Consider the following 16,887-nt stretch of genomic DNA (forward strand, 5'->3'; position numbering starts at 1 on the left):
ACCAAAATATTTCTTACATCTTCTGGTATTTAGTCTATGTCATATTTCAGTACTTCAAGTGAATTTACACTGCTCACACTATTATTTTTTCATGTTTTAGAGACACTGACTATATTAATTTTACTATTTTTCATACACTAATTGCATCTATGTCAGCACTCATGATAAAGTAGCAATTGTTTTGCATCACATACATAAAGAAATTCTTAAAACCAACTTTTTCAATATCGTATTCAAATTACTGTTTTCCAGATGGGAATTACCAGTATTCTTTGGTTTTACTCTGTTACATCTTTTTAAATTTTAACATCTTACTTTTAATTCTAACATACATGTTTCGAACAGTTTTTTCTTTTAATAATAGCCTTACCTTATTTGTTCAAATTAATTCTTTAATTCACCTTCTTTACTACCTTTCAATACCTTCATAATTCACTATGCAAACGCAATGTCTTTCACTGACATTCTGTTTAATAATACTACAAGTTTCCTTAATTGACAAAAAGCGAATCATTTCTCAGTTCAAAATAGAACTACTATATTTCGCACAAACATTACCTTCATCCATTCAAGACACCCCTTAACCTGTAACTGACGTAGCGATAGGAAAGGAGACTCTTATCATATGCTCTTTCGACATTTGAAGTTTCTAGAACTTCTTTGACAAGTATATCAATACCATCAGAAAATATACTTAACATTTTTACCCAGTTTAAAGGCAACATACTATTATAAGAATGGTTTTAGTTAAATTTATAAGACAAATAAACACATTTTATGCTAAATAGGCATAAACATTTAGATTCAGAATATTTCTTTTTAATCCGACGTAAGACTTGAATTTCATTTATGATACGGATTGTCTCTTAAATTTTTTGTTTACCTTACACTAATAGAAAATTTTTATTTTACAAGTTCAGCTTTTAACGAAATAGAAATAAAAACTACGATACACCTGGTGTTTTTAAGAAAAGGAACTTTGATATAATTCTGGAAATGTAAATGCTTTTAGAGTTTTTTTCTTTCAATAACGTTGATTTTCATTACTTTACTAACTTCAATAATTCTCTTATTAGCTAATATGAATGAAAGAAGATTTTCAAAAATGTGACACAGTATAATTCTTACGAACATACGTACCTTTACCAGCATACAGATATTACCGATTGAAATGAAGAAAGATACAGATATTTTACTCCAATCTACATTAAATTAAAAAAATATTTAAACTTTCATACATTCCAAAGAATAAAAGAAAACTCAATAGATATTGTCATGTTTGTATATATGAGATAAAAGTTTTATGAATGGTATTTAAAGTAATGCTTAGAACTTCATAAAAGCGAACATTCACTATGTTAATACACATATCATCAGTTATTTACATAATTCAATGTAATATTAATCATTACATGTACTATATGCATATATATTTAAAGTTTAATTGTCTTACAATTGAATAATTAACTATTGAGAGAAAGAGGTTCATATCTTACACTATTTAATTCACATGGAACAAATTTTTCCATCAACCACATTGAACCGCGTTTATTAAATTCGCCAAAGCTCTTTTATTTCTGCATTTTCACACTCACGACACATTTTAAATGTAACTATTGATTACCATTTCAAACACCGATATCATAACTCAGTGTAAAACTACATCATAACTCATTTTTTCCCTACTAACTACAATTTTATATATTCAAGAAGTACATCTAAGACATGATCATTTTCTATGTTCTAGCAAATCGATTCAATTGCGAACATACTATTAAGACTTGCGATTTTAGAAGACTTGCATGTATTAACGATGTCAACGTTTCTTCGTTTTTATAAGATTCACATCAAATCATGTCGCATTCGAATGTGGTGTAAGAGATCACTTTTTCTTTTAAACACTTGTAAACAATGGATGCAATTTATAAGAAGAGAAGTATCATGCTGTTTCAAAACATCATCATCAGCATATTTCTGTTTCTTTTGACACCGGCAACAATTAAAAAATAATGTTTCGTGAGATATTCTTTAAATTCTGTTTTACTTGAAAAAATGTCCGAACATTCAATACGATGTAAAGATTCATATTGTTTTAAATTCTTATGCTCACTAAATATTTTTTATCATGATTTACTCTTAAAAGTAACTTTATAAGTTTTCATATCCTTTTTACATGAAAAGAACTTGTGATTATTCACTACAAAATTCTAAGACGAGAAGCTTCGCGACTTTTCAAACTATAAACTTAAATTTCTTAGGACATACACTACATCTGATGTTTCTTTCATGAGATTTCAAATATCTCTTCAGATACTCGTATTCAAGAAACCTCGCAAATATATCACATAAGTTCAGCGAATAATCGCTTCATAAACTCTTAATGCTATTATGCTTTTCAACACGAGTGAATCACTTGAAGCATATACTGCACTGTAAACATACAATACTTAAAAAAATTGTTATAAAAAATAAAAATACATTCATTTCAGCAAGAAGCTTTTCTATTTAAATACATTTATTTATTTCCAAAGAACAAGTTTCTGTATTATACATAAAATATACTTAGAATTTTCTTTCATTAGTTAATATCAAATTAACAACAATATCCATTTACTGATATTTGATATACATGTTTGCTTTAAAATTAAAACTAAAATTTCAATATATTTCTATTAAAAAAAAACATAAGGAAAAAAAAAATACTCATAACATCAACCAAAGACAGAAATTTAAATAGAATAGCTGTACTTATATTAGTGCATTTTTATAATCTTCATAACATTTCGATTCAAAAAACCTATTACAAAATAAATGAAACATTTTTTTTCTGCCTTAAAGAACCTCTTATATTTTCAAAATTAATACATAAAAATATATCTTCACCAATATATTTAATTCTATACTCAACTACCCCAACGAATCAATTTTGGATGCACGGAATACCCTCTCAACCTGACGTTAAAGATCCTAGAATTAGTATCACATTCCGAAACATAAAAATTTCGAAAATTAAAAAACGACGCTTGGAAGATAATGAGGATGAACTTCCAGAGGATGACTGGTTTGCCCACTATATGAAGTCTGTTCCTGAAAATATCTTCATGCCGAATAATCGAGAACAGAAAAAAGAAAGTTCGAAGTTGATTGCACAGTGGACTCTTGGTTGGGGATATTTTGTGTCCATAAATCAGTTTGAAAACAGAATGAACATTCATCTACGTGAATGTGTGGAACAAAATAAAATATTATACCCTACTACACGCGGTGTTGTTATAACTTCTGCAACATGGCAAGAATTTTCCTCAAAAATATATGAATTTAACCTTGTCTATACGACTGCCAGCATCATTTGCAATAATGAGTTGGCAGTTTTCAACAAAGAAGGTGAGTGTATTTTTCAACAAGTTTTTAAACAAGATGAAAATTCTTTTAAACTGAAACCTACATACCTAAAAGTAAACTGTGATATTTTAAAAAAATTGAAAGAAATTATTCCTGATGTATCTAATACTTTATATAAAAGTATTTTTGAAATTATTTTACCGTTGCAAATCAAATGTAAAAACAATTGTTCGGATATGGTAAGTGATGATGATGAACTTTTTAAAGAACTCATAAACTCTATCAAAACTTAATTAAATTCAGTGATTACAAAACTATTTAAATGCGAAGGTTGTATTGTAAATCATCCTTCACAAACAAGACATGATTGCATTATAATAAGTGTTGAGGATAGAATTAAATATATTGGGGAAGATATATTTTTATGTATTAATTTTAAAAATATAAGAGATTCTTTAAGGCAGAAAAAAATGTTTCATTTATTTTGTAATAGGTTTTTTGAATCGAAATGTTATGAAGATTATAAAAATGCACTAATATAAGTACAGCTATTCTATTTAAATTTCTGTCTTTGGTTGATGTTATGAGTATTTTTTTTTCCTTATGTTTTTTTTAATAGAAATATATTGAAATTTTAGTTTTAATTTTAAAGCAAACATGTATATCAAATATCAGTAAATGGATATTGTTGTTAATTTGATATTAACTAATGAAAGAAAATTCTAAGTATATTTTATGTATAATACAGAAACTTGTTCTTTGGAAATAAATAAATGTATTTAAATAGAAAAGCTTCTTGCTGAAATGAATGTATTTTTATTTTTTATAACAATTTTTTTAAGTATTGTATGTTTACAGTGCAGTATATGCTTCAAGTGATTCACTCGTGTTGAAAAGCATAATAGCATTAAGAGTTTATGAAGCGATTATTCGCTGAACTTATGTGATATATTTGCGAGGTTTCTTGAATACGAGTATCTGAAGAGATATTTGAAATCTCATGAAAGAAACATCAGATGTAGTGTATGTCCTAAGAAATTTAAGTTTATAGTTTGAAAAGTCGCGAAGCTTCTCGTCTTAGAATTTTGTAGTGAATAATCACAAGTTCTTTTCATGTAAAAAGGATATGAAAACTTATAAAGTTACTTTTAAGAGTAAATCATGATAAAAAATATTTAGTGAGCATAAGAATTTAAAACAATATGAATCTTTACATCGTATTGAATGTTCGGACATTTTTTCAAGTAAAACAGAATTTAAAGAATATCTCACGAAACATTATTTTTTAATTGTTGCCGGTGTCAAAAGAAACAGAAATATGCTGATGATGATGTTTTGAAACAGCATGATACTTCTCTTCTTATAAATTGCATCCATTGTTTACAAGTGTTTAAAAGAAAAAGTGATCTCTTACACCACATTCGAATGCGACATGATTTGATGTGAATCTTATAAAAACGAAGAAACGTTGACATCGTTAATACATGCAAGTCTTCTAAAATCGCAAGTCTTAATAGTATGTTCGCAATTGAATCGATTTGCTAGAACATAGAAAATGATCATGTCTTAGATGTACTTCTTGAATATATAAAATTGTAGTTAGTAGGGAAAAAATGAGTTATGATGTAGTTTTACACTGAGTTATGATATCGGTGTTTGAAATGGTAATCAATAGTTACATTTAAAATGTGTCGTGAGTGTGAAAATGCAGAAATAAAAGAGCTTTGGCGAATTTAATAAACGCGGTTCAATGTGGTTGATGGAAAAATTTGTTCCATGTGAATTAAATAGTGTAAGATATGAACCTCTTTCTCTCAATAGTTAATTATTCAATTGTAAGACAATTAAACTTTAAATATATATGCATATAGTACATGTAATGATTAATATTACATTGAATTATGTAAATAACTGATGATATGTGTATTAACATAGTGAATGTTCGCTTTTATGAAGTTCTAAGCATTACTTTAAATACCATTCATAAAACTTTTATCTCATATATACAAACATGACAATATCTATTGAGTTTTCTTTTATTCTTTGGAATGTATGAAAGTTTAAATATTTTTTTTTAATTTAATGTAGATTGGAGTAAAATATCTGTATCTTTCTTCATTTCAATCGGTAATATCTGTATGCTGGTAAAGGTACGTATGTTCGTAAGAATTATACTGTGTCACATTTTTGAAAATCTTCTTTCATTCATATTAGCTAATAAGAGAATTATTGAAGTTAGTAAAGTAATGAAAATCAACGTTATTGAAAGAAAAAAACTCTAAAAGCATTTACATTTCCAGAATTATATCAAAGTTCCTTTTCTTAAAAACACCAGGTGTATCGTAGTTTTTATTTCTATTTCGTTAAAAGCTGAACTTGTAAAATAAAAATTTTCTATTAGTGTAAGGTAAACAAAAAAAATCAAGAGACAATCCGTATCATAAATGAAATTCAAGTCTTACATCGGATTAAAAAGAAATATTCTGAATCTAAATGTTTATGCCTATTTAGCATAAAATGTGTTTATTTGTCTTATAAATTTAACTAAAACCATTCTTATAATAGTATGTTGCCTTTAAACTGGGTAAAAATGTTAAGTATATTTTCTGATGGTATTGATATACTTGTCAAAGAAGTTCTAGAAACTTCAAATGTCGAAAGAGCATATGATAAGAGTCTCCTTTCCTATCGCTACGTCAGTTACAGGTTAAGGGGTGTCTTGAATGGATGAAGGTAATGTTTGTGCGAAATATAGTAGTTCTATTTTGAACTGAGAAATGATTCGCTTTTTGTCAATTAAGGAAACTTGTAGTATTATTAAACAGAATGTCAGTGAAAGACATTGCGTTTGCATAGTGAATTATGAAGGTATTGAAAGGTAGTAAAGAAGGTGAATTAAAGAATTAATTTGAACAAATAAGGTAAGGCTATTATTAAAAGAAAAAACTGTTCGAAAGATGTATGTTGGAATTAAAAGTAAGATGTTAAAATTTAAAAAGATGTAACAGAGTAAAACCAAAGAATACTGGTAATTCCCATCTGGAAAACAGTAATTTGAATACGATATTGAAAAAGTTGGTTTTAAGAATTTCTTTATGTATGTGATGCAAAACAATTGCTACTTTATCATGAGTGCTGACATAGATGCAATTAGTGTATGAAAAATAGTAAAATTAATATAGTCAGTGTCTCTAAAACATGAAAAAATAATAGTGTGAGCAGTGTAAATTCACTTGAAGTACTGAAATATGACATAGACTAAATACCAGAAGATGTAAGAAATATTTTGGTATGTGTGGATGAAACACTAAACGTGGTTGTAAAATTAGAAATGAAAATTATCAACACACTTAAAGGTAATCGGGATTTAAAACTAAACATGATGTTAGAAACTTTGAAGACCATAAAACTATATGAGAAAGAAATACATTTAGATATAAATGGTATTAAACTGTAAAGTTGTGAATGGAAATTTCTGAGTAAAACCTGTAGATGATCTATTATGATCGGAGAATAAAACAAGTATTTTAAAAATTGTAAGGAAATATTTGAATATGGAGTAAATGAAAACAATCCATATCGTTAAAATGAATAAAAAGGGATAAAATGTTGGAATTACGAATGATGAGACAGAAATAAAAACATTATAATAAATAAGTTAAACTAGAATTAAGAAATATAAACACAGAAGGGAAATCATGAACGTAAGAAAAGCAATTAGCAGTTATAGACTTAAGTTTTTTTAAAAAATATTCGGTAATGTAAGGAAGATATTGTTAAACACGTGAAAGAAATTAGAAATTCTGTAGAAAATTTAGTAAATGAACCAAGATCACGAAAAATAAACGTGTCTTTTTAAATAGAATTTCAAACCACTAAGTTAAAGTGTGTATAGAATACTAGAATGGTTTAAAAAAAGTAAATGAAGTTAAAATTCAGAATATATTGAACATTATAACGTTAAAAAAAGTGTGAAATTGCATCTAAAATTAAGTAGTGTAACAAATAAACAGCATGTGCGGGAACGTTTGTGAAATATAATATATAAGTTAAAAATCAGGGTATGCTGAAATGGTATGAAAGGTATGAAAAAAAAATAGTATGTGGAAATTAAATAAAATATTACAAATTAGAAACGTTAAGTATTAAAAAAATATGACAGTAAATAAATATGTTATTATGAACAGAAAACCTGAGAAATAAGTTAAAGTTTCATGGAAAACTAGAAAGAATAAAAGTATCAGAATAAAATTGAGTAATAAAAAAAAATTATCTTGTAGTTTCATTAAAGGAAAGTCTTTTCTTTATATTTGTTTCTTTTACATTGTTTTCAGAGTCGCGCATTGAATAATTTTAACACCAGACTTAAAAAATATATTTCTAAAACATATAATTCACTTTTTCATTAATAGAGGGCAGCATCGCTATATCATCAAAATTAAGATGCAGAAAATATTTCCCGTTGCCAATTTAAAAAAAAAACTAACTTTAAATGAAAAGCAGGAGGTCTACAACTCAATCAGCAATCTAAAAACAACTCAACTCCACTCGGATCCACGCCTCCTGGTGTGATGACGTTGCCTTTGGTCCCGCCCTCTGTGTGACGTCGTTGGCCACGCCCACACCCCACACCGCGTGTCGGTGAACCCGTGTTTTCTATCTACTAGTATCACTGTATTCTCTTCCAGAAAGCTCTGCGTGGTAGAATATTGCTCTCCAGGAATGCTATGAAAATAATTACAAAAATTAATCTTTATTGGAGCAGCCCTTTGGAATACCGCCTTTTTAAGACCCTGTAAGAAAATCCTGAAAATTATTATCTTATTCTGCATATTGAAGTACATTGGCTCTTGCAAGATTTGTAAACTTTACTGAAGACATAAAAAATTATCTCAATACCAAAAATCACTAAAAAAAACAAAAAAAAAAACGAACGGACTTTTACTAGCTGGCTGATTTAGGTTTCATCACAGACGTCATTGATGAGTTTAATTATTTAAATTTGGAGCTGCAGGAAAAAGATAAACATATAGCTTTGATGATAGGGTCTGTTAGGTCATTTAAAGCTGAACTAGTTTTGTGGATGTCTCATCTGCAGATGAAGTCATTTGGCATTTCCCAAATAGGAAAAAACGATAGGCGAAGTCTCACTTGTTCTTATTTGTAATCAACTTTCAATTACTTCAAGACCAGCTCGAAAACTATTTTAACAGTTTAATATTATCGGGTCGATGGTTACGTTTTTCATCAATCCTTTTACTTACTGAGTAAATGTAATCGAAGTAACTGCATGCGTTGCAGAGCTTATTCAAGCAAGAACGGAAGAAATGGAGCTAAAAATTTTGTATCTTCAAAATAGCATTGTCCTAAAATACAGTGTATAACTTGAGGACTTCTTGAAAATAGCTGACAGAAACAAATTTCCATTCTTGAAAATGCAAAGTTGCTAGAATAGAAAATAATATCAAAACATCAAATGGAGAGATAGACAACAACATTCAACATCTACTTCTATAAAGCAAAATAGAAAAAAGCATCGTACACGACAAAATCGTTTTTTGGTTTAACATACTTGTGTGAATCATTAATGAATGTCATAAAATGAAAGTACAGATTTCGACTTATAGATGAGGATCTCGATGACTGCTTACCAAAAGGAACATCATCATATCCTTTTAAATATGAAGCAACGGCCAATGAAATACAATTGCGAATATCATGATTAATTTCAAAATTATATTTTTTACAAAGAATTATAAAAATATTATCAGTAATTTTTTATATCTTAATATTATATTTTTGGAATACTTTTTTGTATGTTATGTGTATTATTAACTATGTCAGCCCAGACATTAACTCTGAAAATGCACAAGTGCCCGCCTTCCCGTTAGTAACATATTACAGTGTGCTCTAAAGTATTAACAAGTTAGAGATTCCTGATTTAGAGGAATTCGTTCTCTGAATGCCTCGGGGAAGCGGAAATTTTTACGAATATTTTAAAAACTTTCAGAAGCTGGGGCTGAAAATCTAGGGAAAAGGAAATATGACATTTGTCAATGGGTGCATGCAAATAATCACAATGCACGTTTGGAAATTATTAAAAATTTTTGTAAAACAGGGAAATAGTACAATTTTCTATTCTACAATCTCGACTTTCTTAAAATTATTATTCGCTGCCCATGTGTAATTATGGTGACATAAAATGCAGAGCTGCTGGAGTTAACTCGAGAGCGCATACTTCTGCATATAACGCCTTCTCGAGTAAATTAGACTGTCCATATTTCTAGTATCGTTCACTAGAGTTAATTGGAATGTGCTCTTTAAGAGGTTAACACTATTTTCGTTGAGGTTTGAATTTGAATTTTTAATTACAACTAAACATACTTGGATAATACGCTTAAAAGGATGAAATGCTATCGTGGAGGATTTATCAAAAAATGTTCGTCTCCATTCATTTGCATCCCATGGAACTTGTTCATTTAATAGTTGGTTATAGATTATATCAGATGAATTGATTTAAGACAAAATACAAAAGAGCAATCTGTCTAAGAAATTGAAGGACTTCATAAAGAACTTTCTAAGGGAAATCGGCCCACATTCAGTTTACACATAGGGAAAAAAAAAAAAAAAAACAATCGCTAGAATTTGAACACTGATGGGCACAGTTGCAACAGAAACTGGTGTGAATTACCATTCTTTCACGGTTGTAGCCACTGGACAATCGGCAGACATTTCTCTTTAAGACAACTGAAAATTAATGCCCAAAACTTACTATTATACCAGATTTTGCTCTTGTTTTACAGAAAGTAAGAGAGGTATTTGCATGTAACGATTATTCTTATATTGCAGGAGGATCTGCTAATCCACGGCGACAGTGTCTACGATATCATCGAGAAGCAAGACCACCAGGCCATACAGACGGAGCTGATGCGCAGCTCCAATCCGCTGAACCTCATGAACGATAGTCGAATGTTCCTTTGTCGGATGAACGTTTCCCGGAACGCCAGAAGGCAAATGAGGTTCGGCGATCAGAAGGTATGTACTTGTTTATTCGAATTTTTGCTGAAACTATAACATCTTAGTTATGCATCTCTCTTTCCTTTTTATCGCAAGTACCACTATATATGTATATACAACTATATACCTACTCCCTTAACTGGCTTAAAAACCTCTTTACCAGGGCTTTATTTCGTAATCATAGTTTGTAGTCGTATACGTTCTTCCAATTACAGAAGTATATTAAATGAAAAAATTTTTCCTGCTTTGGCAATGTAAACTTGGAAAAAAAATTTTTTTTTCGACAAATAACAAAGATTTAACTTTTAATGCGATCTCCTAGTTCCTATACTAAATCTGGAAAAGTTTTATACTGGTTACAAGAAAATAAAACACTAAAACACTAAGAAGTTTGACTCCCGTAAAACAAAATTGACTGGGATATTCACTTTTGAAATTTGCAGGTTTTGATGTCATTATCAGTCCGCCTCGAGGGATCGATTAGTTAATTTAAAACATTTCGAAGAAATAAGTTTAAATGAAGTGAAAAAAAGTGTATAATTTAATTGGCCGCACTAAAAAGTTACTTGTATCCATATCCAGCCTTTTTTTAAAAAAGTAACCTTTGTAAAGCTGTAGTCACTATAATGTAATATTTCTCATTTGGTCAGTGAAATGCACGTATAATTTTCATTTACTTTACTAATCAGATTGCAAATTAAAACCCTATTTGCAAGTGGTTTCCTGGCTTAAAGATGTCAACCTGGGACAGATAGCATTAGCCGAGCATTAGCATTAGCGAGCATTAGCGAGCACTAGCGAAATTTCCCGAGGAGCAGGTGCGTGTGATGCTGATTTATTACCTGATACCGACGGTTAAAAAAAATGAAATGTTAATCATAATTGTAGAATTCGTGCATCAAAAAACGGTAAACTCAAAGAAAAAGAAGAAAAAGATTTAATTGCATCCTAAAAAGAATCAGAAGATAAACTAATGGGTGGTGGTGTGGTGTATTGAGAATACGGCAAAGCACACTAGGGCTATCTGCCTAAGGGGAGGGATGCCTTCGTGGAGGACTTTCTAAGGGAAACTGGCTCGTATACACGGTACACATGGGGAAAACCACGAAAACGCCCATGCAGCCAGCCCGTTTGCGGGATTCGAACCTCAGACCGAACTACCAGTGTTCAGCGATTTTACCGCTCGGCCGCTGGTAGGCCCATAAACTAATGGGAACCGTATTGAACTCAAAGACTTAACCATGATGTCATTAGCTCGTCGCGAATTCAGAATTATTGGATCTAATTCGTTGCTCCCTTGCACAAAAGCAATGCATTTTTCATGTCCCGCCACATGAATGATTTCATAGAATATTGCAAAAGTGCCGGCAACTTTATGGAACAGACAACGGCTCTTCAAGATTAAGAACTCCGCAGCCTTGATGAGTGTTCATGTGGATGCCAGCACATTTGTAACTTTATGACAGACCGCTCCTGTGTCTTGGCGAGCAATTGCTAACTTGAGTCAGGTACCAACATGTTTGTGCATGTTGACGATTCCTAGCTAGGGCTAACCTTTGCATAGATGGCCGGGCAATCCTGATCAGGACGGATCAAGACGGATATTTTCCTCACGATACCGAACTTCCTAGTGATGCTGAAAACTTTATGCCGTGGAATCGTTGCGCATTGGGAAAAGACGGATAGCGTGAAAAGGGTGCTGGAACCTTTTCAGGCTTCCCGCACCAATTTTACGAAACCCATCCATCGGTGGTGCAGACATCTTTCTGAAGACTGTTTTTTAGAGTTAGAAAATGATTTCCCAAAGGTGTTAGCATACTTATATTGCTGTTTCCTCATGAAAGTTTGTCTTTCCGTACTATGTCTGACTTACATAAAAGTTCGGGCACTTTTATGGCAGGACACGGTTATGAAGACATGCTGTGCCACAATAAACTCAAATGCATATAGGCATTGTCTACAAATTCTTTTTTCTCAAGAAGAGTCATTTTATTTTTTGGGAAAACTGAAAAATACGAGACCACATTTAACCATATTTATTACACTCTTGCGGAGACTTTTAACTATATTTATTACCCTCTTGCGGAGAGTTTTCTCTGTCTAGAAATTAAATACAAGTCATTCTCTATCGTCAGTTATTATTACCCGCTTCCTATTATTCTCCCCGTCATACTAACGAAATATTCCACAGCTTTCTCTCATTTGGAATTCTTTCTTCTTAAGAAGCAGGGAAGAGGGAAACGAGAATATTAAATTTTAACTGAAACATCATCAAGTCAGCAATCAAAAGAACAAATAAACAGACAATAAATTCCAGCACAGAAAAGTTATGTAATAACTTTCCCAGACCCGTATCGCACTCAATCAGCACCCAAGAAAACGCGGAGCATTGGAAAAATCCTAACTGAGGGTCATCCCAGGTGGCGTGGGAGTGCCCCCGAGGCTTGACCCCCAACAGGATCCTCGTATTTATTGATTTACGAGCCCATCTCTCGACCTCGTGACCTCTCGCGGGTTCAGGGGGTGGGGCGACCCGAGCAAATTTTGATATCAAAGCAACTCCCCTCTTACGGTTTCCCGCCTCCTCTTTCGTTCTCTCACCAGCGGCTATTTTCTGTTCATTAGGAAACGAAGAACTCGTCGAAGACTGTGTGCAGCCGATATCGTAACAACATCAAGACCTTCCAAAGCTTCCGGCACGCCGTGCCGGAAGCTTTGGAATTCTTTTGCATATCAATATTCCTTTTCACTTGTGAGTATAATATCGATATTTCCATTATGCAAAAGTTATTCGGATTAAAATAATTATTACGCTCACATTCACAGAATCTACACTGCACAGGATCGACAGTACGCAGAATCGACAGAGCACGTGATCGACACAGTGTATAATCGACACTACATAGCATCGACATTGCGTAGAATCGGCATTGCACTTGATCAACACTGCAAAGAATCGACATTTCAGAGGATCCACATTTCGTACGATCAACACTGCATAAAACCATCTCTGCGTAGAATCGACATTTCACAGGATGAGACATGACATACCGTCATACTGTGTAGACTGGATACCGACATACGACCGACAGTAGTTATTTGTATATGATTTGCCACACACATACACACACCAAATATAAGTGGATAATAAGTTAAAAGAAAATTCTTAGTGCTTACGCTAAATGATGCAATAAGAAGTAAAAGGATAAGAAGAAAGAGTAAACAGTTGCCATTTGTACAAAATTTTCCGAAGTACGTTACCGACATTGCATAGTGCCGACATCGTCAATTATTAACATCAGTGTATAATAGATAAAGTTTATAATTAACAAAGATGCATAACGAAAAGGAAAAGAACTTGATTAAATTGCTATTTTTCAGTACCTGCAAAGGATCGGCAGCAGCATACGTGAATACAAACGATCCCTTAGAAAGTCCTCCACGAAGACATTCCTCCTGTTAGGCAGATAGCCATCGTGAGCTTTGCCATATTGAAATAATTTAAAGTTCTAAGGAAAACTGACTCAAATCCGCATTATACACGGGGAATAGCAGGAAAATGCCCATGTAAATGCAGTTCGTCGACATTTGAGCCCCTTTCGAACTGTCAGTATTCAGGGATTTTACCGCTCGGTCGCAAATATTGTACTGTCTACTAAATGTTTCAAAACAGGAAAGATGAAAATTCAGCGAAGACGAATTGGAACAAACGAATGAAATCGAACGCCGAATGTTCCAACTGCGAGCCGAATATGCTTCCAATTACGCCATGAAAGAAGCCATATTTACGTTGCACATGGGGAAATTCACGAAAAATCACACGCAACTAGCCCATTTGCCGAGAATCGAACCACCCGCTATATAAAAAGGTGATATCTGAAATCAACATTTTCTTCAAACAGCCTTTATGCTTTTATTCCGATTTAGCTCAACCCGGAAAATGCCTTTGGTATTTTTTCCAATTCAACCTTCGTTTTCTGTCATCTCCTATAAATGTAAAGGAAGATGAGTTTAATTAGAGTAGTAGTTAGATTTTTTCTCAGTACATAGGGAAATACATCTATTTGAAGTTTTAACTAACTTTTAATTGATACTAACTTCCAATGCGAAAATATTTTCAAAAATCCAAGATTTTAATTTTGAGAAGACGAAGTTAAACAAATCTACTTCCATAGCTTCAAAATTATGACTAAATATTATTAATGGCTAAGATTTTTGAAAGATGATAACAAGGGTTGTTAGGGTATATCTCGGAAACCTGAAAAATGAGGTTGAAAGTTTCCACTAAAAAATATATATAATAAAACTATAATCAAAATATTTATGCAGTATTGTTTTCGAATCTAATCACATTACAATAAGATAAATAATGATAAAAATGTGCTACGTTCAATTAAAAATGAAATCTATTTGTACTTGGATCCTCAGATTACGATTCTAATATAATAAAACTTCAGGAGAATATTAATAGTGCAACTTTGAAAACGTATCATTTACTTACGTAAACATTCTTTTGGCATACCAAATATTAAAAATTATAAATAAAGGCACTAATAAATCACAAAAGTATATTACTGAATAGCATTTAAGGGGGTCAAAAACCAACTTCGAATTAACTTAACATTAATTGATATTAACTAAATTGAAAATGAGGTCAGAAATAGTAAATTTTGGAATTTAATGTCTTAGTCCATTTTGATCACACGAGAATGAATTTTTTCGTGTTTTTCTTCTTATAAGGATTGTAACATTTTCCTAAATACAAGCACAGGGATAGGGAAGACATATAAAAAGTTAGACTTCGTAATTTTCATAAAACTGGTTTCTTTAAATGTAAAAAGGTCGAAACGTGAATCCTTGCGTCATCTAAAACATTCTTTTTATTGGAAGTACAAGGAATAATAAGAAAATTTTTCCGATATATGAATTAAAAGAGAGCTAACCGCTCAGCCAATCGAAATGAAATTTCGTATACTATTATTTGAAGCCATACCTTCGACATTATGATAATTTAAAACAATAGAGTTGCAACCGTTACGGTTATAGTGAAACTTTTCGAATGCAACAGCCATTTTTTCCTCGCTGCGCATAGAAGAACCATAAATGGCGGTGAAACGATACACGTATGAAGAAAATTGCTGGCTAATATATTTGCAAAGAAAAGCATTAAAAATACCACCAGTGACAGTACAAGAGAGAAGAATCGAAATATACTTTTATTGGAATAAAAAGTTTTCAACGTGCCCACCTTCACAGACGATAACGCATCGCATACGAGAGTTTGTTGATAACAATGACAAACTTAGCATCGCAGGATGAATCTGTATAACTTCATGTTTTATGGCATCTTTTAACGATGACAAATCTCGTGGATTTGATGAGGGCGTCTTCAGATAATCCCAGAGCCAGAAATCTACCGGAGTGAGGTCGGGAAATCGCATGGCCACGAAACTGAGAAGTTACGGTACATGACTCTATGTTGAAACGTGGTACACTCTGAAAACTTATAATTGCAATGAAAGTTCTTTTCCCTGCACTTTCTTGTGTTGTCAGTGGGTCCTCTACAATGCTCTTTTTTGCAAATGTTTTCAGATGTCTAATCTTTCCAATGCCATTTATGGTTTTCGATGCGCTAATCAATTTGCGCAAAAAAAAAAAAAAAAAAAAAAAAAAAAAAAAAAAAAAAATTGTTGCTATTCAAAAATTTTTCTCTGTCAGTGTATAAGGTATTTCTCTGGCCTCCTTAGCATGCCTTCGTGGTGTGGTCAGCACCCTGGACGCGTCTTCGAGAGGTCTGTGGTACGTGTCCTTGCCATGTCAGCTCTATTTTTTAAATCATCCCAGTCTCTGGCGCATTTCTTCGGATAACAATATCAGAAATTTCATTCTGAAATAGTTGAGAGGCTAGACAGCTAACGGTTGATATATCGGGGAAGTAAATCTGTGGACACGGTGTATAATCAAATTATTTGTATCTTCTCTATTACATAATTTTTTAATTTCTGAGGAAGGTCAAAATGACCCATTTTTAAAAAAAATAACGCTTCTTAAAACGTTTTCGTGACTGTTAAAAAATACAGATACCGATTATTGCTAAAAGTAATTATAAGAAAATATAGCCCGTGAGTTAGGAAAGTTTTTATGAAAAATACAGTCCCTCTCTCTGTTTGGAGCAAGAACAAAAGGCACCCTTCCTAAGAAAGCTAAGATAATAAAACAATGATATCATTTTGTTGGAGAAATTAAAGACCTGTTTCTGGCAACATAATCCGATGCTTTTCCAGTATAAGTGCTACTCCCGAACGGTAAATCTTTTGTCTCATTAGGGGTTCTGTTGAGGGTAAAGAGAACGGAATATCGGAGGAGTAACTTCCAGTGAGTGAATAAGTAGCCTACAGCTTTGCTGTTGCGTGCGTAATCTTCACCCGTCAGCTCTATAGAGGCGGCGATCTTGAAGGAGTAGATATCATAGGAGAATCATTACGGAAATTTCTGTGATCTCTGCCGACTACTTTGTACTGCACTCCC

General features: G+C 32.0%; 1 protein-coding gene across 1 annotated transcript in view; it reads left to right on the plus strand.

Annotated features, from left to right (window-relative positions):
• dysf (neuronal PAS domain protein dysfusion) overlaps nt 1-16,887 on the plus strand; it is a 286,927-nt gene that overhangs the window by 234,431 nt on the left and 35,609 nt on the right. Inside the window, exon 5 of the mRNA XM_085815098.1 lies at nt 10,192-10,377. Coding sequence (XP_085671224.1) covers nt 10,192-10,377 — 186 coding nt within the window. The remainder of the gene's footprint in view (nt 1-10,191; nt 10,378-16,887) is intronic.

This window comes from Stegodyphus dumicola, chromosome 4 (genome assembly GCF_044657685.1).
Source record: "Stegodyphus dumicola isolate Sdum_Otavi_A_Nest chromosome 4, ASM4465768v1".
Taxonomy (NCBI): Eukaryota; Metazoa; Arthropoda; class Arachnida; order Araneae; family Eresidae; genus Stegodyphus; species Stegodyphus dumicola.